We start from the raw sequence: 24,690 nt of genomic DNA on the forward strand, positions 1-24,690 counted from the left end.
GGAGTTGATAGTGGTATCCCCCAGGGAACAATCTTGGGCCCACCACTTTTCAATTTTTACATTAATGATGCTCCACGGGCTGTAAGAAATAAGATGAGCCTCTATGCCGATGATTCAAAGCTTATTGGGCCTGTAGAGTTGTCAATAACTAGAGCCACCATACAGGGAGACCTGGATGCACTTTTTCTTTGGGCCCGCCAATGGAAGCTTGAGTTTCAACATCCAGAAGTGCAAGGCGGTATATTTCGGGAACAAGAATGAGAAGTGGCAGTACCATATGAGTGTGGCGGGGGGGGATGGCTCTAGACAATCAATTGGTTCCTTGGTAGCTGAAAGAGATTTGGGAATAATCGTCAATGAAGAATTAAAATTCAACAAACACACACAAACAGCGGTTGCCAAAGCATCTCAGACCCTCGATATAATTAAGCGTACAGTACGTAGCAGATCATCTAAAGTCATGACGAAGCTGTACAAGGGTCTTGTGTAACCATTGCTGGAATTCGGGATGTGTGTTGCCACACCTCTGAATAAGGGTGACCAACAGAAAATAGAGTCTGTTCAAAGACATACAACCAAAGCTATTGATGAATGCAAGAACCTCAACTATCCATCTCGCCTAAACAAACTACAGCTCCCAACACTTGTCTACAGACGGCGGAGGGGCATGTCATTATGGCTTACAAGCTACTGCATGCCGATTCCTCTTCTCAGAGTCCTTTACAACTTGACAAATCATCCAGGACAAGAGGGCATAGTAAGAAGCTGCTCAGGAAGAGAGCTCACAGCAGACTCCACAACCACTACTTCTCCAATAGAGTGGTGGGCCCCTGGAACAGTCTTCCCAATGCAGCTGTCACTGCTCCGTCTGTCAATGCATTCAAGATCGCCATTGATAAGAATTGGTCCACCAAACCATGGAAAATAGAGTGGGACGCCGCCGAACCAGTGACTCCCCATTGTCACTGACCAGCAACTCTACAGGATCTTTCCTTATTTTGCTGGACAATGCGTTTTAAGGTAATAATGTGCAGAATAATCATACTTAACACATTTTGCATGCAGCCCTGCTATACTTTACCTTCCCCCCTGATATGCAAATATATAGCCTTAATTATATTTAGCCTATCTATTCTCAGAATGTGTCTCAATTGTTTCAACCTATGTACCTGTAAGTTGAATCAACTGTGACAAAACAAGAACCAGTTTCAAAACAAGAAATGGTGGCTGAATGCATTGAAAATATATAGTTTGGGCTAAATTTTTGCACCTTGGGGGGGGGGGGGTTAAGTATAGCAAGGCTGCACGCAAAATGTGTTAACTATGACTATTTCATGTATTATGAAGTTAGAATTGTTTTCTTAACACGTTTCCTTATCTCCAGGTAGCTATCTAGGCAATTACCAAATATCTATTTTTGAATATATATTTGGGCAAAATTAGAGCATTCCATGTTATTGACATACAAATAAAGTAAACATGCTACTTTATGCCACTTTTTATGCTCTTTCTTAATATAATAATTGCTTTTCTTGCAAATTCAATTTTAAGCCCTTTTTAGACCCTTGAAAATGATAATTTCTTTCTATAGTTTTTGGGTATAAAAGGGTTTAAACTTTGGTTTCAAAGTTACTTCTTCTTAAAAATAGCACCTGGAATCCTGAACAGGCTCCTTTTGGCTTCCAACTGCACAAGTTCGTAGCTGTAATGCTATTCACATAATACAATTCAATTTAATGAGCTTGTGGTAAGTGCAAGTACTCCAGCTGCCTATTCCCTGTAGTTTAAGGCCCACAGGCTGGCTGGTACCAATATGGCTCTTCCTGCATGCTCAGGCTCTCTTCTGCACAAGTTTAAAAAAAACAACTTTACAAGTTAATCAACACAAGACAAAAATCTCAAAGCACATCTAGATTATTTAAGATATCAGTATCTCTGTAATTGGTGCTTTACTGAAAACTATATGTGTCTTGAACAGACTTGAAAAGTACAAATAAAATCAAACTGAATATTTAATATATAATGATATTAATTGTTGAAAGATTACCGATTCAAGATTTTATTTCAGTGGGATTTTTATTTTCATTTTCAATGCTGTAAACTGGAAAAGAGAAATTTTTTAATATAATTCGTTTTCAGTGAAGCACCAACGACGTAGTAGGCTTTAGACTTTTACAGTTAGGGAAGGGGGCAGTATCCAAACTCTTGTTTGTAGTGAAACTATATTTGTCTTGAATAGTCTTGGAAAGAACTAATAAAATTAAACTGAAGATTTGATATATAGTGATATTAATTGCTGTAAGCTCATCAGTTCAAAATTGAGTTTTACTGTAATTCTTATATTTGTTTTCAATGTTGTAATAAGTACAAAAGAAAATGTTTGTAATATAATTTGTTTCCAGTAAAGCACCAACAATACAGTAAGTTTTAGAAAGTTTATTCAATTTAAGTTTTGCTTGTTTTAAGATTTATTTATTCATTTATATTAGTATCTATTGTATTTTTGTTTGCTATGATTGTTTTTTTAATTTTTGTTTGTTTTGGGTTTCATTTATGCTTCAAAAGCAAAATATTTTTGTTTGTTTTAAGCTTGATTAGCTTATTCAACTTAAGGTTTATTTGTTATTTAAGTACCTGTTGCATGTTTTTTTTGCTATGATTGTTTATTTAGTTTTAGTTTGTTTTGGGTTTTATTTATTCTTTAATAGTAATTTATGGTTGATTTGAGTTTGACTTATTGTACGTTTCTATTGCTTCTGATCTTAAGTTTAATATGGCTTTTAATTTTCTTTATAAAACTTCTTTTTTGGAAAGTTTAAAAAGAATTGATTTCTGTTTGTTTTTGATCGCCAAAGTTTGAAGTGTTTCAAAGTTCTCTATTTCAAAATATTTTTTTTCCGAAATGAATCAACAGTTTAAGCAAGAGCTAATAAAATTAAACTGAATATTTGATATATAATTATATTAGTTGCTGAAAGCTCACCAGCTTAAGATTATATTTCACCCAGGACCGGATTTAAGGCTTTGACGCTTCTAGGCTGCAGTGAAAACCATAGGGCCTAATGGGCCTGTTGGTAAATCCCGGCCTACTTTCACTGCAATTTTTATTTTATTTTCGATGTTGTAATAAGTGCAAAAGAAAATATTTATAATACAATTTATTTATGCTTTTACCATAAGTGAAACAGGCAATGGCCAAACTCTTGCTTGTAGTGAAGAATATAGGTGTCTTGAACAGTTTTGGAAATAGCTAATAAAATTAAACTGAATTCCCATGACTTTTGGAATAAAAGAAAATATTTGTAATACAATTCGTTTTAGTAAAGTGCCAAATATGTAGCAGGCCTTATGCTTTTACCATTAGAGAAACAGGTAGTAGCCAAACTCTTGTTTGTAGTTAAGAATATAGGTGTCTTGGATGGTTTTGGAAAGAGCTGATAAAATTCAACTGAATTCCCATTACTTTTCAAATAAAATTTTTTTAATATTTTTTTTTTGGGGGGGAGGGGGGTCAGGCCATGAAGGGAGGGCCAGGGTTCAGTTCCCATGATTTATCATTGATAATTGTTTGGGGGCTGGGGGTTGGGCTGATCTTATCATTGAACTATTCTAAAGACCCAAAACCTTACATGCCCTTGGGGCATAACATACAACACTTGCCTGCAAACTCTGGGGAGTTTTGTTTACCCTGGAGGTTTTGTTTTCTGATCTTTTGACTTATTTTAACAAAATGGAAATCTAAATATTTGATTGGACCGAAATTTAGGTAAAGACGGCAAAGGGGCTAGCTGCACTCTGGTTCCTTTTAACTCTTGAAAAGGAAACTAGACCTTTCAGTTTCCAATAGAATGAGCCCCCTACGAAGTTTATACAACCATTCCTTCCTTAAGAACCTTATATGCCCCTGGGGGATCACTTGCCGCAGGGTTTGGGGGGGGGAGGTGTAAGCCCTAGAGTTTTTATTATATGATTTTTGGTCTATTTTAGAGAAACATTAATATCTAAAAAAATCAATTGAATGTATTTGGAGAAAAGTTTGTTGGTGGGGGGGGGGCTAGTTTTCATTGGATCACTTTTGACTCAAAAAGGGAAATAACACTTTTAATTTCTAGTAATTTGAGTCCCTCCGAAGTTTACCTTTTCTGAAAAAACCTTATATGCCCCAGGGCGTATGTTACAACCCTTCCCCTGGGCTCTGGTGGGGGTTGTGTTGACCCCAAAGTCTGTGTCATCTGGTTGTTGAACTATTTCAAACAAAATGATTATCTCAAAAATGTTGATTGAATGTATTTTGGGAAAAGAGGGTGTGTATGAGAGTTGGGGGAGGGGGTAAATGCCTTCTGATCACTTTTAACTCTTAAAAAGGTAACTAGAACTTTCGATTTCCAGTCAAATGAGTCGCCTCTGAAGTTTATACAACTACCTCTTACATAAAAAACCTTGTATGTCCCCAGGGCATAACTTACAACACTTGCCTCCAGGCTCTAGGGGGTTGGGTCAACCCTGGAGTTTTTGCTATTTGATCTTTAAACTATTTTGAATAAAATGGCTATCTCAAAATTTTGATTGAATGCATTTGGGGAAAAGGGCCTTGGGGGGGGCGCTGGTTGCCCTTCAATCACTTTGACTCTCAAAAGGGCCCTAGCAATTCCGATTTACGATCGAATGTGCCCCCTATGAAGTTTATACTTCCATTCCTTCCATAAAAACCTGATATGCCCCCGGGGCATAATTTACAGCACTTGTCCCTGGGTTCTGGGGGCTGTGTTATCCCTGGAGTTTTATTATATGATCTTAGTCTATTTTGAACAAAATGGCTATATAAAAAATTCGATGGGATGTATTTAGGTAAAAGAAGGTTGGTGGGGGGGGGGGCTAGTTACCATTTTGTCACTTTTGACTCTTAAAAAGGGAACTAGAACTTTGAATTTCTAATTATGTGAGTCCTTTCTGAAGTTTATACGACCACCTCTTCCATTAAAACCTTATATGCCCCCGGGGTATAAGTTACAACCCGTCCCCTGGGCGCGGGGGGGGGGGTGTATGTTGACCCTGAAGTTTTTGTTATCTGATCATTGGCCTATTTCAAAGAAAATGGCTATCTCAAATTAATTGAATGCATTTAAGGAAAAGAGGGTGTGTGGGGAAAGGGGATAGATGCCCTCCAATTACTTTTGACTCTTACAAAGGCAAATAGAACTTTCAATTTGCAATCCAATGAGCTACCTCTGAAGTTTATATGACCACCGCTTACATGCCCCCAGGGCATAACTAAAAACACTTGCACCTGGGCACTGGGGGGTTATGTTGACCCCAGAGTTCTTATTATCTGATGTTTGAACTATTTTTGTAACAAAATGGCAATCCCAAAATTTTTATCGGATGAGTCTGGGGAAAAAACAGCGTGGAGGAGGGGGGGGGCTAGTTGCCCTCTGATATCTTTTGCCTCTTAAAAAGTGAACTAGAACTTTCAATATCCAGCCAAATGAGCCCCTTCTGAAGTTTATACAGCACCCCTTTCATAAGAACCATATATGCTCCCAGGGCATAACTTACAACGCCTGCCCCTGGGGAGTTGTGTTGATCCTGAAGCTTTTGTTCTCTTATCTTTGAACTATTTTTTTTTATGTACTTGGGAAAAAAGGGCGTGGGGGCTAATTGCCAAACCATCACTTTTGACTCTTAAAAAAGGCACTATAACTTCATATTCCAATCGAATAAGCACCCTTCGAAGTTTATGCGATCATCCCTTCCATATGAAGTGCCTCCGGGAAAAAATAATAAAACATTAGAGCCTTTATGGCTTTAGGGTTGGCGGGGGGAGGCTAGTTGCCATCAGATCACTTTTGACTCTTGAAAAGAGATCTATAACTTTCAATTTCTAACTATTTCAGTCCCCTCCGAAGTATATATGACCATTTCTTCCGTAAAAACCTTATTTGCCCCCAGGGCATAAGTTCCAACCTTTCCCCTGGTCTCTGGTGGGGTTATGTTGACCCTGAAGTTTTGTCATCTGATCGTTGGGCCATTTCAAACGAAATGGCTTTCTCAAAATTTTGATTGGATGCATTTGAGGAAAAGAGAGTGTGGGGGGGGGGGGGTAGAGGCCCTCTGATCAATTTTGACTCTTAAAAAGTAACTAGAACTTTCAATTTGCAATCAAGTGAGCCACATCTGAAGTTTATACGAAAACATCTTACATAAAACTTTATATGCTCTTGGGGTGTAACTTACAACACTTGTCCCTGGGCTCTGTGGGGTTGTGATCAACCCCAGAGTTTTTGTTATTTGATTTTTAAACCGTTTTGAACAAAATGGCTATCTCAAAATTTGAATTGGATGCATTTGCGGAAAAAAGGGCCTTGGGGGGGGGGGGCTAGTGGCATTCAATCACTTTTGACTCTTAAAAAGGGCACTTGCTTCCAGGCTCTTGGAGGCTTTGTTATCCCTGGAGTTTTTGTTATAAGATGTTTGGTCTATTTTGAATAAAACAGCTATGTACAAAATTTGATTGGACGCATTTGAGGAAAAGAGGGTTGGGAGGGGGCTAGGTGTCATCAGATCACTTTTGATTCTTTGAAAAGGACTAAGAACTTTCAATTTCTAATCATATGAGTCCCCTCCAAAATTTATGCAACCACCTCTTCCATAAAAACTTCCATATATGCCCACCTCTTCTTTATATGCCCCTGGGTCATAAGTTACAAACCTTCCCTGGGCTCTGAGAGTTATTTTGAAACCGATTTTTTTTTATATTATTGTTGGACTATTTGAAACAAACTGGCTATCTCAAAATTTTCGTTTGATGCGTTTGGGGAAAAGAGGGTCTGTGTTCTTATGGGGGGGGGGGGGGTAGATGTCCTCTGATCACTCTTAACTCAGAAAAATGTAACTCAAACTTTCAGTTTCCAATCAAATGAGCCACCTCTGAAGTTTATACGACCACCCCTTACATAAAAACCTTGTATGCCCCCTGGGCATTACTTAAAACACTTGCCCCCGGGCTCTGGGGGATTGTGTTGACACCGCAGTTTTTGTTATCTGATCTTTGAACTATTTTCAACAAAATGGCTATCTCAAAATTGTTTGTCAGATGGGTTTGAGGAAAAAGGGCGTTGGGGAGATCCTAGTTGCTCTATGATCTCTGTTGACTCTTAAAAAGTGAACTAGAACTTTCAGTTCCCAATCAAAGGAGCCCCTCTGAAGTTTATACAAGCCTCCCTTCCATAAGAACCATATATGCCCCCAGGACATAATTACAACGCCTGCTCTCGGGCCTTAGGGGGCTGTGTCAATCCGGTTTTTGTTATCTGGTATTTGAACTATTTTAACGAAATGGCTCTCTCAAGATTTTTCATTGGATGCATTTGGGGAAAATGGCCTTGGGGCGGGGGGGGGCTAGTTGCCCTCCAATCACTTTTGATTCTTAAAAAGGGTACCAAAACGTCTGATTTCCAACTGAATGAACCCCCTCGTTTATACGACCACCCCTTCCATATGAAGTGCTTCTGGCAAGTAAAAATAAATAAATAATAAAACAATAGAGCCTTATGACATTTACTATAAGCAATGCTTTAGCATTGCCTCTGATAACTGGCAGGGTACTAAAATATAAAGAGCTGATTTGATAGTTAATACCTTTTATGGATAATTTTCTTATAGCTCCATTATAATTGCCATATTGTACAAAATGGGACCTCTTAAATCGTTCCTTCAATGGAAAGACTCGGAAGCATAAACATAACAATATACCATTAAAATATCCATTGTTAAAACCTGGATGTTTCATTCCCTCTTTTGAAAACAATTCTCACCACTAGCTTGGCACTTGAGCATTGTAGGGGCATTGAATTAAAACCAACCAAAGTCTTTGCAGCTTTACTTCTTACTTCTCCACCTTTACTTCTCCACCTCATCAAGGGCAAAGTCCATAAAAGGCATCCTTTGGGCAAACTACCAGTTGTTTCCCTGTTTGTCTGAAGTGGAAAGTCTAAAAGCATGGAATATCTAAGAGATAATAATTAATGTGTGTTTACATTTATTTGGTATGTTTTAAATCCATGCTTCAGAAGACATTTGCAGAGGAGATGTTATGTTTAGATGGTGAGATGTTAGAGAAAAAGAGTCATTAAATGGTGGTTCAAATCAGAGGCTGGAAAACAGATGAGACTATTATAGTTTTAGTATTATTATGGGTCATAAGTGTTATTAAGACAGAAGTATTCAGAGCCTGAAGTTGTTTAAGGCTGGTACCCCCTACCCACCTGAGGTTTTCCCCATGGAGCTATCACCCTCGGAGCTGTTGCTCCTATCTTTTGGTAGCATTATTTTACAGTTGGTATTTGTTAACATCATCAAAAGATATCGGACTTTGAAGTGTTACTTTTTAGAGCCTTTGGAGAATAGAGCTAGTTTTCTAACATATTAGTTGCTATTCTCTAGATATTAATCAATAATTTTTGCAGGTAATCCTAGTCGACATAGTGTTGTTGACTTAGTAAAGAGGGATTTGTCTCCTATTTATTATTTTTTCCTCCAGTCTCATCGTGAAGTATTGATGGTCATTAAAGCTTGAAGGAAATTTCATTTAATTGCAGTTTGAAAGTTCTGGTGCCCCTTTTTAATTGGTCTTGATCATGGCTAGTCAGGGTTTGTGTAGGCTGCCAGAGCACCTCTTTCAAGAGGGTAGTGGCATGCATGGTCATGATTTTTTCCTAAGATACTCTTTGTGTTGTCAGCAGAACTGCTCAACCCAAGTGATCCAGCATATCTTTACAGTATCTGCTACATTGCATTCTTGAAAGCATTTGTTTTTTATTTCTTTATTTATACCTTATCAATGCGTCATATACCCAACATTCTCTGTAGGTACTTGGGTTCAAAGATTAGTAGGGCTGCAGCAGGAGTGGCTCTAATAGTCCAAGTTAGGGAACCTTGCAGATGTATGGATATTATACTTATTTTGACTCATGATCACATTATTGGGGTGAAAGGAGGGTATTTTTAATACCCTCCTTTTAATACCCATTATTGGGGTATTTTTAAAGGTGACAGGAGCAAGTCAGTAGTTGATTTGTCATGAAATCTCCTGCTTATAGTTAGATTACTCAGGCTAATTAAGAAAAAGCTAATTTAAGCTAATATTTATTAAATTCAAATTTGTATTTAATTTATTTTACATTGTCTCCAAAATTGTGCATCATCCTGAGCTTATTCAGCGCCAGGTGCATACCAGCATGCAATATACACCCAGAGAAGCTGATTCTAGGGCAATTCCCCCTCCTGTCAGTTACTTCCGCCCCCCCCCCCCCCCATGTGTAATATTGACTAACCAAAGGGAAAGTAAGACAAATAAAAGAATAAAGAAAAGAAAGGATTGTAGAATAGTTTACTTATTTTCCAAAGTTTAGGTAGAAAATATGGTGTAGACTATCCTGTAGTATGTATTTATTTTCATTTTATATTACTTTTTATTCTTTTTTCATGTTTTTGGGGGTTGGGGCTTGAATAATCATAGCTGTCTATATTCTACCTATACTTTGGAATATACATAAATTATTCAAAAAGTCTTTATATTCTTCATCTTTTTATTTGCCAGCCAGACACTATAAAAGTTTAAAAAGTATAGAAAAAAAGTATAGGGTCTGAAAGTATAGGTTCTTATTTATCATAATTTCCCCTTTACTACGGAAAGGGGAAAGCAAAAAGTCCCCCTCAAATTGTTAGATTTTGATGCACCTATGACGTGAATGTGATTCTTAGTTAAACTATTACAAAAGCAGAGAACCGTAGTTCTAAAGCATAGGCAGACAAAGCCGAAATTGGCTTTGCCTTTCATTTTTTTTCTTATTTATATTAATTATTGTGAGTTTAACTAATCCTTTGTAATTGTAATTTAGGCATTTAAAATGAGGCATTCATGGGTATGACCTTTTGAGTGAAATTGGGCTACTCAGTTATCATTTAATATTTTTTGCTAGTCATTGAGTGATGTAATGCTGTACTGCTTTTTTATATGTTAGTGCAATCATACCTGTACGGGGGAATCCCCAAAAGGGATAGGTTAAAGTACCCAGCATTCATAGACACCAAAAAAGAGTGATGTTAAATTCCCGTTGTTATTTTTAGATACCCCGCCACTCCCCCTAGAACAAATCTCCCTTGGTACCGAACCTGCATATACTCCCATAGTTGAGTCCATTCTTAATTGACTTTCTAGTATACAAATTTTATTCTGATCCGTGGAAAGTATGTTTTAAGGAATTTGGTTTAAAAGCAGTGTTTGTCTTTCTCACTTTTATTTCCTAGGAACGTTATCTAAGATTAACTTGTTGTTGTAGATAGATTTCTTTTTGGCATACCGTAGCTGAGCTTAATAATCTTTTAAGCTCCGTTCTAGGATTTTTCGAAATTCAAGTCTTCTTTTTTAAAAGTGTTTTTCCCAAGAAATTTACGTTTTCTAACCGATTATCAGTATCATATGTTGCTATATTCCCTGAAAAGATTTTGAATTGTTTGTTTTTTACTTCCGCTTTCAACTTATTGCTGCATTTGTGTGAATTTTGGAAGTTATAAAAACAGCTCAGTCTTTTTTAAATTGATTTTCACCCTTTTATTTATTTGTTGAAAACCAGTCAAAACAAAACGGTACACATGGGGGAAAAGGAAATAAAATTGGGAAAAAGGAAAAATAAACACATGGGAATAAGGAAAACAAAAAGAAACAGCAAAAGACCCAAAAAGGATAGTAAGTTACGAAAAAGCCTTTTAAGTTAGGATACTATTTCAGCAGATAGAGTAATTGGTGTGCATGTAACTCAACCATATGGGTTGGGTTTAATGGAGGTTGAGAAGAACGAGGGTTGAGTTACGAAGGAACCAGAACCATTCATTACGATATTGATCAGTTTTTCTATTGTGTTGGCAATATGACTGACAATAAAAACATCATGGTTAGCAAATCTAAAATTTTATTTGACAGATAATAGTTTTCTGAATAAAACGATTGAAAACAGGATCATAAACACTGAAGAACATACTGTAAAAGACTACTATTATCTTTTGAAAACAAGTAAAATTCTATATGCATCCAACATGAAAGTATGTGCTCTGCGGAAAAGTAATGCATCCAACTGTATAGTTATACACTTTTGAATAAGCTAGTTATTATTGCCTGGAAGAGCATATACGTATTAGATTCAGTTGGATAGAAAAGATTCTCTAGAGTCATTGATGGCGTATAGGGCGCCGAATTGATGCTTCAATGGCCGATTTTTTTTTTTACGGGAACAGGTAAAAAGCCTGTCGCCCAACCCTGCAGCAGCTGGAATCGAACCCCAGTCCTTTATTGCCAAGCTGAGTATCAATCCACTGTGCTACCACAGGGTCAATTCAGTTGAGGGTTCATTTTATTCTTTGTTGCATAATGGGCAAGGTTGAGTCTAGGATTTTTGTTCGGTGGGGGGGGGGGAGAGGTTAAAAACTTTAAAGCGTATCAAAATTTGTTTGTATATATTTTCGATGGTGGCCGGCGTTTAACCCTTCACCCGGAAAATACCTCCCTGTGGAAAATAAGGCTTTCTAAATTTGAGAATTTTATTTGAGTTTTTTTTTCCGTAGGGGGAAGGAATTTTGGTACTTGTGTATTATGCGCCACTGACTCAAATTTACGCTGTGTAAAACTCGAGAACAAACCGGTTTCTTCGATAGTTTCTTTCAGCTAGCATGAGACAAGAGAAAGACAAGTGACAGAATAGATGGGAAATATATAATTTGGGCTATATATTTGCACCACTAAATTTGGCCACTAACCACTAAACCACTATATTTGGCCACTAAAAAATTACAGAAGAATAGCGAGGTATCTGGAAATTTTGTTAACTAAAAACAAAAACAGCATAAAGTAAATGTAATGTTTCACTTAAGTGTTTTTTTCAAGTGTTAAACCGATTTTCCAAGTAGCAAGTACTATTATTAGGTGAATGTAGTGTTTCATTTAAGTGTTTTATGATGATCGCTGATCAAAGTTTATGTTATTTATGCTTTTCATTTATGTTATTTTACTATGTTCACGGCCGTATATTTGGCTTTCAAACACACTTCTCTATCTATCTATCTAATATGCAGAATAATTGTACCAAACACATTTTGCATGCAGACCCGCTATACTTTACCCCCCCCCCCCCTCTAATATTCAAATATATAACCCAAAGTTATTTTTAAAGTAACAAAAAAACAGGTGTTTTCTCGAATTTTACACAGCATAAACTTGAGTCAGTGGTGCATAATACACAAGCACCAAAATTCGTTCCCCCTACAGAAAAAAAAAAAAAACACAAATAAGATTCTCAAATTCGGAAAACCTTAATTTCCACGGGGGGGGGGTGGTTATTTTCCGGGGATGAACGCCTAGAACCATTTTTGATATGTTTCTATTAGTTGAACAAAATTTTGGGGGTTAAAACCCCCTAACCTCACCCCTGGATCCGGCCTTGATAATGGGTCTCAGTTCATAAAGAACTGTCTCTTTGAACTCCTTTTGCCTTACGAGTCGATCAGCGTTTTGTCTTAATAATTTGAGCTCTGCAATTAAGTATTTTGGGCACAAATGACGCAATCGTGTTTGTTTTCATGGTTTCATTTGACCAACAGCGGAGGAGGGGGCTTCCTATGTACAGGTTAGACTATGGTGTGTACTGGGTTTATTTTTGACGGGCTATATTTAGTGGTTCGTAAATTTGAATTGTAGATTTGTAAAAGTGTCACCATTCTTAAAATTTGGTATACGAACAAGATGTTGTCAATCTATTGTTCTTCATGCAACCTGAATTTGATTCTAGCCTGACGCAAGATGTAAGGAAGTAGGTCGCGCTTCTGAATAGTAGATGATGCTAAGCATTAAGTACTGTATAAAGATGATTAACAGTAAGTTCACCGCAGACGATTTCTGGCTCTTCATTCTTGGTGCGTACAAACAGCTCCTCCCACATACTCTTTCATTAGCGGGTTACTAATGTTAGTATGTGTCTGCGGTCCAATTACCCTGGAACACGTATTTTGGCAGAAAGTTTCTCAACATGCGTTTGAAACCAACTCGAGCCTTCGAAACCTACTTGTAATTCCTAAAAACATCATATAACAACATTGCACTTCTAATTACCGATTTTCATATATGTATTAAAATATGTTAATTTAAAATTAGTTTCTTTAAAATATAGTGTCCCAACGTTGAAGCCATGTTTCGCGTTCAAGAGAAATCTGACTCGTCTACCCGTGAAAAGATCTAATGTGCATGTGCTTAAGTTTTTATGTTCTCCGGGGCACTCACACCTCGGTCCGGGTTTTTATAATGGGTGAGATAGGGAACAATCATACTGTCTATTATTTATATACTGTGGTATTAAGGCTAAAATTGCTTAAATTTATTGTGTGTGAAATCTTTGTTTCAAAATTTTTGGACTAAAAGTTTAGAAATAGCTATGTTTTGTTATTCAATTTCTGTTTATGAAAAGGGTGTCGAATGAGCGCAAGCACAAGGGACCTTGTGCAGGAGTTGCTCTTGGCCCGTTCTTTTCCTAGAAATACAGACATTTCCCAATAATTTTCTAGTAATGAAAATCAGACTAAGGTTTTAATTTTTATTTTTCAGGGTAGTTCCATAAATACAAACAACAAGTAGAAACAATAGAGAGCTGTTTTTTTAAGACACTGGAACCTTAATCCTAAATGAATTAAGGTCCTTATACCCAATGGATGGTCCTTATACCCAAGGACCGTCCTCTGCAAAACAAATGAAAGTATAAAAGAAACTCACATTAAAATACGGCCATTAAAACTAACATATTTTAAAACAGTCCTAGCATTCTCATTCTAGGGAAGTTCAACCAGGACTTAAGGAAGTTCATCCTTACTTCCCTGAAGTAAAGATGCTAGGACTGTTAGAAAAAGATTTTAGTTTTAATGGTGGTATTTTAAAGTAATTTTTTTATACTTTCATTTGTTTTTTGAGGACGGCCCTTGGATATAGGGTGGAAATATTCATTTACAGTTAAATTTCCACTGTTTTAAGAAACAATTCCCTGTTGTTTCTGCTTGTTGTTTGGATTTATGATGGAAAGGCAGTGTGGTCTTCGTCGCTTGTTTGGGTAGTGCGTGTGTGCTGGAACTACAACTCTCTCCTCTAACATTTTGTGTCCCTCGTAAAAAATTAAGAAGTAATGCCTAAAATATTTGTTTTTAACCCATTCTCGTAAAAAAAAACACAGCTGACAACCCTCCCTCCGCCAAGGGTAGAACCTCTGTCTGCTGCTGTATTGATTTACTTTTTTCATTCTAGGTTTGGCACAAAACATGTTTCAAATGCCAAACATGTGGGATGACTTTAAATATGAAAACTTACAAAGGATTCAACAAATTGCCATACTGTGAAGCGTGAGTTTTGAAACAACTGCTTTTAAGTTTTGCATTTTCCCAAAAATTTGTTGTGTATATACTTTGGATGCATGCCATTTTTTATTTATTTTGCATGACAATATTTTAGCCCATGTGTGCTTGATTTATGCTGTTTAATTGGAAATTATTTTTTGTATTGATCAAGTTCGCCTTTAATTATTCTTATTTAAGTTCCAATTACGACGGCTATTTGACATAAATTTTGGAACTGAAAAATAAATGATTAATTAAATAATCTAGCCTATTTCTCAATATAAGGTTTGTCCAGGTTAAGGTGCTTCTTGAAGTTATGCAATAGCTTATTAATCCCATATTCATAGAAATCATCCTGCCTGAACTTGACAGTCAAATTGTTAACTAACAATTTCTGCAAACAATTACCTGTTAGAATCTACGGATTGTTTCGGGTACCCGACTGACTGACCGTATTTAAAACAGTAGGCTGTACGAATAGTGTGGTCCAATCCCGCTTTCTAGGGCTATAACGAGAAAAAGGTTGAGATTGTTAGGGCAGGTTCTGCGGATGTAGGATGACCAACTACCGCAGGTCATTATTTACGGCAGCTACTAGGATTTAAATGGGAAACAAATCATTTGTGGTTAGTGTGAATGGACATCACGAAGAAGGATTTAAGGGAAATAGAAACTCCGACCAAGAGTGGAAGGAGGGAGGGCATAAATACATTGGGATAGAAATGGAATATGCGTAGCTTTGTTGGTCTCAGGCGGCTTGGATTTGCGGTGACCTGTTAGTAGTAGTAGATGTGGAATCAGAAGTGCTTGTGAAGAACTCTCAGAAACTCTTAGGGCAATTTAAAAGACATACAAAGTTGTGGGAAAATAGTTTAAATTGATTTTGGGAATAGTGGGGAAGAGGGACATTTTGCTAACTTCAGACAAATTAAGAACAGCATTTTTTTTTTTTTTTTTTTTTTTTTTTTTTTTTTTTTTTTTTATAACTATTTTCATGGCACCAGTCCGCCAAAAACTTAAAGCCTAGTTTAGCATTAGTCAACCAACGATAACTTCAGCACATTGAGACACTTATCAAAAGGGTGTTTTAGCTTATTCGTTCCATATTAACCGACTATTCCTGCTTGAGAATTTGACCACACATTTAAGGCCCATTTCCACCTTCAAATCGTTAACTTACAGTGTTTGCCAACAATTTTCGGTTAGTCTGCGGAAACATAAATATTAACTAACGTTTTTCAAAAACGTATTGATTTGAGGGGAGTTTCAAAAGAATACGAGCTTGGAAAAAACTGCTTAAAACTGGTTTTGAGAAAAGTGGAGAAGTCGAATGTTTTACCAACTTTTGACAAATTCAGATTAATTTTTATTTAAAGACAATTGTCATGGCATTATACCGCTAAAAACTTGGGTTCTGACATGCCATGAGTCAGTCAACGATAGCTTTTCTACATTGAGACACATATCAAAACGGTGTTCCATCTTATTAATTCCATATTTGAATAATGTCCCCGCCTGAAACTTAAAAATTGGCATCGTTAGGAATTTATGCTGGGGGGGGGGTGCAGGCCGGGACAGAGATTAGCTGATGAAAAGTCGCAACATGGTCTAAATTTTAGCATTCCAATTTAGGATTTATCAAGGTTCTAGTGAAGTTGACAAACTTTGGAAGTTATCAAGCAATTTGGCCGTAGAGGTACCTGCCGGGTCCTTTGACTCTTAAACTGCAGGGAATAGGTAGCGGGGCTCTACGCTTCCCTCGTTTTCCTCGACGTAAAAGACCCGATGTTACAGCGCGCACGAGCGATTTGAACTTGAAATTGTATATATTACCCTGTTTTGTGTATAAAAAGCAGAAGAGGGGCAGTTGTCTGTCGTAAGAGCCGGTGTACCTGTCAGGAGCTGTCTCCTTTAAATTGCGGAGAATAGGCGAGCAGGAACTGACGCTTCCCTTTTAATTATTCACCAACATTTCTCTGCTGAAACAATTAGCGTAAGAGAAGAAGCGACGGGTATGCCACATTAAGAAGCGAAAGGTACTACAACTTAGAGAGAAAACGTGATATAACAAACGTAATTGCACATATGAATATCCACTAAGGATCCAGATTGTACATATTCAAAAATTTTAAATTTGAATTTTTTTTTCTTAAGTTTTTATTAATTCTGCTAACTGAAGATCCTGCTACTCTTCACCTTTTAAGGTTGACATTGGCTCATTGAAACAACAAGGCGGCTTCCCTCTTGGATCCGTAAACTATCGTTAGCACATATCCAATTCACCCCAATAAAAAAAAAAAAAAAAAAAAATATACACATCTAGTCGGCCATCTGACCCGAATATAGAAATATGGCGAGGAGAGTGGTAAAAACACCTGGGACTCTTAATTTCTGTCCTGTGTGCAACAGAAAAGTGACCACGAACTCTATAATGCTATGAGTGTGAGAAGTACGTTCACGCAGCATGTAGTGACATGACAATAAAAGACAGACTGATATAAAAAAGGGTTCAAGTAATTTTGTTAGCCGTGCCGTGTCAAGCCCAAAAGCTTGACCCCAAGGGACGAAGGCGAGCGAATCAAACCCGCTGGACTTTCCAAGGTAAACTATAAGCATACCTCAAATCCTAATTCTGACGACAATGCCTTGCCAACTAATGGCACATATTCAGAGAAAGACAACTCCGTAGGTGGCACCTGCTTAAATTTATTTTTCGTCGGAGTGCCATCTAGCAGCATTATTGATGCACTTGACTTGCCAATCAGCTCTTACAGATGCCGTTTGACAATCAACACTAGAATCAACACGACTCTCCCTGCTATTCCCGCAAGCCGGTCTTCCAAGATCTCAACAGTCAGTGCCGATTCGTCCACAAATTCTTCTTGGCTGAAAAAAGTACTAGAGCCTTCCACTAGTATAGGAAACCACTCCTTATCATGGGATGAAGTAGGAACGACACCCTTTGAACTCTACCAGAAACAGGATCAGGTCCCAGCAGCATCTACATTCGTGAAACGGGATGATAGTACAGAATCACTAGCCTTAGACCTGATTGATGTTTTTTTAAAAAGAGTTCAAGATCAGAATCAAATCATAAATGAGCAAAAATCGTTGATTGTTTAACTTGGTGAAACAAACGCAGCATATCAAGCCATCATAACGGACACCACAAACATCCTACACAGCAACAACGATGCACGACAATGCAGTATTAGCTAAAAGCTAGGAGAGACAATGAAATCCCCCACATCCTCAAGTGTGGGCACAATGAATGAACCGCTCGAACTTGTAATTACTAGAAACGTTTTGCGAATTGTTCAATCAGTAGCACAGACCGAGTCACGTGAAGTAGAAGCCAAAACAGATAATTCCCATGCGGTTCAAAACTCCCACTTTGACCCCTCTTTAAGGAAAAACCCAAAGCCAAATACCCTAATGACAAAAGAATTGTGCTTTTATTTAAAAAAAGATCACTGTAAATGGGGATCAAAATGCCACCTCAGTCATGAAGAAATACTGCCGCCGATCTGCCAAGATCACCTAACAAGTAGAGGCTGCCTCATTTCTCCGGGAAATTGCGGAGGGATCCAACCTGAAAAGTGTAAAAGCTTCACGACAGGCGCTTGCAACAGCTGCAATTACTATCTTGCAGACATCAAACTTACCCCAAATCCAAAAACAGACCAGCATAAAACAATAACATAAAAAAAAACTGGAGACGTGCCCTAGACCACCACCCACAGGAAACGTAAGACTCGACCAAATAGAGGTCGCGAGTTTTCTACAGAACTGGCTCAGACACCACCAGCAAGAACCACCACCAGGGTTTTCTCCAACAACAAAATGGTTGGAGAAACACAAGAACAAACCCCCACCAACCCGATCGAAAACAAATCACAATCGAGGGCGAAGCTACTGGATCTCATCTCGTTCAACTTACCAGCAAAGGGATCCCCCTGGTCACAGCTTCGCAAACAGTCACCAATCGACGGTGAGACCTTATCTGAAACCAACCAGCAGTCTAGTACAGGAATTACTTGTTTAAATGCAGACACAACAGCAAAATCTAATTCAAAATGCCTCACTATCCTTCCCACCTCATTAGGTACTCATGATCTGGGACTGGAGACTGCTGATCCTTCTTCGTGCAGCCTGGAAAGAGGGAAAAAGAAAACAATTTTTAATACAAGACCAATCCAATCTCACCGTTTTCCAAAAATAGCCCTGTCAAATGTTCAATCTCTCAACAACCCAGAGGATATTCCAGAGGATATGGAAGTTTTCCTAAGGAAATATGACATTGATATCGTGTGCATGACAGAAACATGGATTCCGTCTCCTACCTCGGCCATGATTGACGGGTATTCCTGTTATATTTCCCCACGCTGCAGTGCATTGGGAGAGCCCAAGACGCACGGTGGTGGTCTCTGTTTCTACTGCAAAGAAAACGTGTCTCATAGGATTCTGGATGTCGCAGTACCAAAGGACCATGACACTGAAGTCTCGTGGCTATGGGCACGACCAAAAGGCCTACCTCGTTAAGTGTCGTCACTGATATACGCCACGGTATATTTCCCACCAAGAGGACCATATCGGAGACATCTAGTGGAATACCTCCAACAAAGTTGCGACTTCATCAGAACAAAATATCCATATGTAGGAATCTTTCTTTGTGGGGACTTCAACGACCTCAAGCCAAACTGGATCGAAAGCTCTACAGCCCCGCATCAAATAGTTAAAGTGAAAACACGGGAGAAAACACCCTTGACTTGGTGTCAACAATCTTCACTACACTTGGTGATTTCTACTTAGATCCTTTGGCGGAAGCACCACTCTCAACCAGTGACCACACAACAGTTATATTACGGCCAAAGTCAACAATGAAACCTACTAAGCCAACCCAGTTCACCTACCGTCCACTTACAGAAGAAGGTATAATTCACTACAGAGAATGGCTCAACTCAGTATGCTGGTTCCGCCTTTTCGAAAACAAAGATACAAACAGCGTGACTGAACTCCTCTATGAACAAACAATTCGAGAGTACAAACGATTCTTCCCTGAAAAACGAGTTACAATTAGGGCACAGAATAAACCATGAATTACTCCTACAATTAAAGCAGTAATGGCAGAGCGAGACATGCTTTATGAGACAAAGCCACACTCTGACGAATATAAACGGAAGAGAAACATAGTAGTTAGACTACTAAAGCAAGCTAGACGTCTGTATGGACACCAAATTTTTTGCTAAGTTGTCAGCCATTGACCCAAGAAAGTTCCACACAACTTTACAGAAACTAATGGGACAGCAGAAGTCTAAATCCATCCTGAGGGACCAGCAAGGAGAGAATTTAACCGCAGAAGCAATTAATGCATGCTTTAAATGTTTGCCGTCAACAGCCTCCCCTCAAGACTATGCCACAGAATGGTCCAATCGAAACCATAGAATAACTCGAAAACCTAGACATTTGGAAAGCCTCATACCCTGGTGAAATTCTAATAAGGCTGATACGTGCATGCTCTCCCCTACTGGCTACACCATTGGCTATGGTGTATAACCAGTGCTTTTTGGAAGGCATTTTCCCAGATAAGTTCAAAAAGGCATTTATCACACCAATTCCAAGGAAAACATCACCAACCTCACCATCCGATCTCAGGCCAATTTCAAAGGCCCTTCACAAAGTCTTCAAAGATTTGATTTTACAGTGGCTACTAGCAGAAGTAGAACACAAAATCGATCCTATGCAGTTCGGTTTTCGTCGAAGAAACAGTACAACTCAGTATCTGGTCAGATTACTTCATGATCTGCTAGAGAAACTAGAAAATCCCGAGACCCTTGCTGAAATATTCATTTCTGAATTCGTGAAAGCTTTTGATCTGCTTGATCATGAGACTGTAATCAACGAAGCCCTTGCCCTGGAAGTCTCGCAGCTTCTCTTAATTACCATTGCAAGTTTCCTTTCTGGTCGTCAAGAGTGCGTACAACTCGAAAACGGGGAAACATCCGACTTCCAAGACATCACGCGTGGAGCTGCCCAAGGAAGCAAGTTAGGTCCCATCTTATTTGTTATTGTCATCAACCGATTGATGAGGCAACACAAACAGAGGCATAAATTTGCAGATGATCTTTCGCTAAGCCTGCTGCACTTCCTGTCACAAACTCGCAATCAGCTCATACCCCTTGTTGCAGAGCTTCAACATAAAGCTGATCAAGTGAAGCTCCAGATAAGTCTTGAGAAAAGCTGTGTAATACATGTCAACTTCCTGAAGAAGAAGAAGAGCATAAATGAATCTGCACCTCTTCAAACAAAGAAATCGGTAAAAATACTTGGTATCACATTAAGTGATGATCTCTCATTTGGAGATCACATCAGCCAGATTACAGCAAAGTCAGCTGGTTTTCTAAAATCCTTTGCAAATCTAAGAAGGTTTGGAATGAAAGAGCAACTCCTTCTTTCGTGCTATAAAACCTTTGTAATGCCGTAATGATGTACGGCTGTCCTGTCTGGCACCCGTCGCCTACAGAGAAGCACAGAAAGCTCTGGAAACAATTCAGAAGGGAGCCTGCAAAAGAATTCTTGGGCCGAATTATAAAAGCTATGAACAAAGCCTGAGCCAACACAAGACCCCAACCCTGAAGGAAAGGAGGCATGAAATGCTGATGAAGTTTGGAGCTGACATCCTGAAGTCCTCAACACACCGAGATATCCTTCCTCCGTTTACTTCAGAGACCAACGCACACAAAACAAGGTTGGCAACTCTAAAAAAGGGAAAAAAACTGTTGGAATGCCCGCCTACACACTCGACAACAAGAATCCGTTGTGCCCTACTACGTCAGATGTTACAATAATAGTGTCCTGAAGTAGAGGTGATGGTTCATCATTTGTGTTTTTCTTGGTGTTGTGTCTTTTTGTGCTGTTTTAGTGCTTAAATTGACGATACCCATGTTATTACAGTGTGATAAAGAGAACGAATAAAGATTATTATTATTAATTTAATGAGAGGTGCATAAGTGACACCTTGCTATAATGATGTTCGCTCACACAAAGAGTACTACCTTAATAAACTCAGCAGTGAAGTGCACAATTAGCTCTTTAGTTAGGTATGATGTCATATTGATGATCTCATTTTGGATATCTGGACTGTAACAGTTCAGATGTTTTTCAAAGTGGGTCCCAAAATTCTTGTCGCACTTTGAGAAAAGTTGACTTAGTTCCAAGAAATCGCCCCTATTCTTGGATGAGGAGTCCTTATGATGCCCTCTTAAAGGCAAATCCTGACGTACAAGTATTATAAATCTGGAGCTTTAATAAATTATTTTTATTTTCAATAATATCCTGCTCTTGTTGTATTTGAACTAGCTTGGTAGACCGTTTTTACAAACTTTTGGTACAAAACATTTTTTTTGCACATTCGAGATGGATTGAAAATCCGTCAATTTTTTTGTATTCCATCGCCGAGTTTCTTCCAGTTTTTATATTGATTTTCACAAATTTTTCGCGGTGTTCATGAACTCTTTCCTTAATGAAGTGCCTGTGCACAAAACAGAAGACTTTGTCTTCCTCTGTGTTGTATTTCAAACAGCTAAATTTTTGATAGTATTGAGGCAAAAATATCTCAAATTGCTGCCCATTTTGTTTTTTTGAAAATTTATATAGGGTTGGAAAGGTGCAGACCCTTAAATTGGCTGAACATTCACTTACCTGGGCTCTATTATATCTTCGGACGACTATACAGACCACGAAGTTGTTGCCCGCTCAGCCAAGGCCTCTATTATTTTCGGTAGGCCGAACCATGTTCGGAAGAAGCCAATGAACAAACGAGCTTCAAAAATGAAGAACCTTGGAGTCTCAGTCTTTTCGATCTTAATGTACAGAGCTGATACTTGGGCTGCAATTACAGCTGTTCTTCGCCGTCTCGATACTCTTTATACAATCTAAGTGGATGCAGGGAAACTGGTGGACAGTTTTTGTCAGCAATGACCGCCTGTGAGATATGGTTTCCCAGTCTCTCTTTTCACACCAGGCTGCCCAGTGGACACTTCGCTGGTTCAGACATCTGCGGCTGCCTGCCGCCACTCCAGCTTGGATTCTTTAGGACTTTGATCCAATCACTAGTGACTGGAAACGTCTAAGGGGAAGGACCAAGTTCCGGCGAATGACAGTCACGGGAAATTATTATAATAGACCAGGCTGGAATTCCGCTTAGAGTTTCAGAGGCCCTTGTTGTTGACCGCCTTAGGTAGAGAAGGCTGATGACCACTGTATAAAACATTTAGACAGTGCAATCATTCCTTATCTCAACCATTATACAAAGCCGGACCAAAATGCAAGTGCTCCGGAGAACGTAGAAACATAAGCGTCATTAGATTTTTGTCACGGGTAGACAAGTCAGATTTCTCTTGAACGTGAAACTTGGCTTAACCTTTGTAACGCTAAATTTTAAAGAATCTAATTTTAAATTAATTTATTCCAATACATATATAAAAATCGCTAATTAGTAGTGCAATGTTATTATTATATGTTTTTAGAAATTACAAGTAGGTTTCAAAGTCTCAAGTTGGTTTCAAAGGCATTTTGAGAAAGTTTCTGCCAAAATACGTGTTCCAGGGGGATACACACTGAATTGTTGATGGACGAGGACGGACAAGGATATTGGCGGAGCTTTTATACGCGACAAGACTATAATAGCTGTGCTGATGACGCTCTCAACGCCACCCCAACATGAGGATTAACTAAGTAAATTAAGGAAGGGTCCAGATTGCAGAATGCCCAAGCTGCTACTATTTTAGTAATCAACAGTTTCTGCTAAATCAAACGTAAATACTTCCGATACTACGCCTAAATCAGCTCTTTGTCCTTTGGTAGTTGGATAGAGACATGTATCTTATACTTGTACTTCTGTTGCTTCTATTTCGCTTCTCGAGGGATCTTCTTTCGATCTCCTTGGTGCTGCTCCAAGCGTTACAGGAGAACAAGGACTTGCATTCGTCACCTTTTCAGTATCAGCAGAGGTGTCTTTGAGGTTATATTTTGAAAAAATAACCTGATATCTTTGAATTTCTTCATGTTTAACCCAGAAAATGAACCTGACCCATTCAACACCAAACATCACTTGTGTAAGATTGTTGGTGCAACTACTGCTATTGGCCACGACTTTCAAAATAGACAGGCAATTGAATATAATAAAGGCTAGGGGTGGAAACCACAAAGGTATGATAAGAAAAGCTTTAAATCATAGTTAGAGTAGAACTATTCTCATGCCGATTAAAGAATAAAGTAACGAAGTGTACGATTTGCCAAAGTAGATATCGTTCACCCAGAGGTGCCAAATAAAATCATATATTTTTTCAGCTCGTCCTTTGATTCCAAACATAATTAACCAAAATTGGAATATTACTCCTAGTCCCCTATACCAATGTTATCTATAATAAGGAATTTTTAAAATAATTTTCTTCTATCTTTCTACTCACCCGAAATGAAGCAGCAGACTCGGACAGAGTCTTGCAAGGTAAAGGTAAAGACTACAGCATTGGACTTTACAGTCCCTACCGGCGGTGCTGATCGCCGTTTCTTGGCCCTTCAGCCAGGAAGTGCAATGGGGGGTTGAGGGCCAATCATCCTGTGCTTTCGCACACCCTTCCTGTTTACCTTCCCGAGATTTCTCCAGGTACCCATATAGAGCTGGGTCGACTCTGGCTGAGCTTACAGAGTCACGCCACTGAGCCCCGTTCCAAATAAAATAATTAGATACACTATGATTCGAACCCATGCCCTCTCGGACAAAGAATCCTATATCCGGCGCACCAATCCACTCGGATAGGCTCGGCTAGAATATTGCAAAGGCCATTAAATTCGACCGCTCTAACGAGTGAAAAGGTTACAGCAATCGGTCTACTGCATTGGGTCATCCGAGTGGTTTTCTCTGGTACTTTAAGGTGTAGTGGAATCAAACCGATCAACTGTAGAAATGTAACATACGCAGGAACAGTATTTTTTCCCCCATGGGATTAACAAACCTGCAAAAAAAAAAATCCTTTTGCGATAATAATTCAATCAACAACTGAACCATCAAACAAATCCCGATTTTTGGAGTACACTTCACCCCGTGGTGGGGCGACTTGAGATGTGGTGATGCGGAGTAGGTTCAAATTTAGAACAAGGCACATAATCTAGGCACAAATTATTTATAATTACCGTGATAGTGCATAAAATAAAGGGCTCTTGGAAACTGCTGTTACGATTGAGATAATATTTGGTAAACTGGAG

At 38.5% G+C, this 24,690-nt stretch overlaps 1 protein-coding gene across 2 annotated transcripts in view; it reads left to right on the plus strand.

Annotated features, from left to right (window-relative positions):
• The window catches only part of Lasp (LIM and SH3 domain protein Lasp), a 166,280-nt gene that overhangs the window by 7,618 nt on the left and 133,972 nt on the right, over positions 1-24,690 (plus strand). For both annotated transcript variants that reach the window (XM_089102537.1, XM_089102538.1), the window contains exon 2: positions 14,336-14,430. In XM_089102537.1, the coding sequence (XP_088958663.1) occupies positions 14,336-14,430 (95 nt within the window). The remainder of the gene's footprint in view (positions 1-14,335; positions 14,431-24,690) is intronic.

Source organism: Artemia sp. Qi Xiang Cuo, chromosome 16, assembly GCF_049724085.1.
Source record: "Artemia sp. Qi Xiang Cuo chromosome 16, ASM4972408v1, whole genome shotgun sequence".
NCBI lineage: Eukaryota > Metazoa > Arthropoda > Branchiopoda > Anostraca > Artemiidae > Artemia > Artemia sp. Qi Xiang Cuo.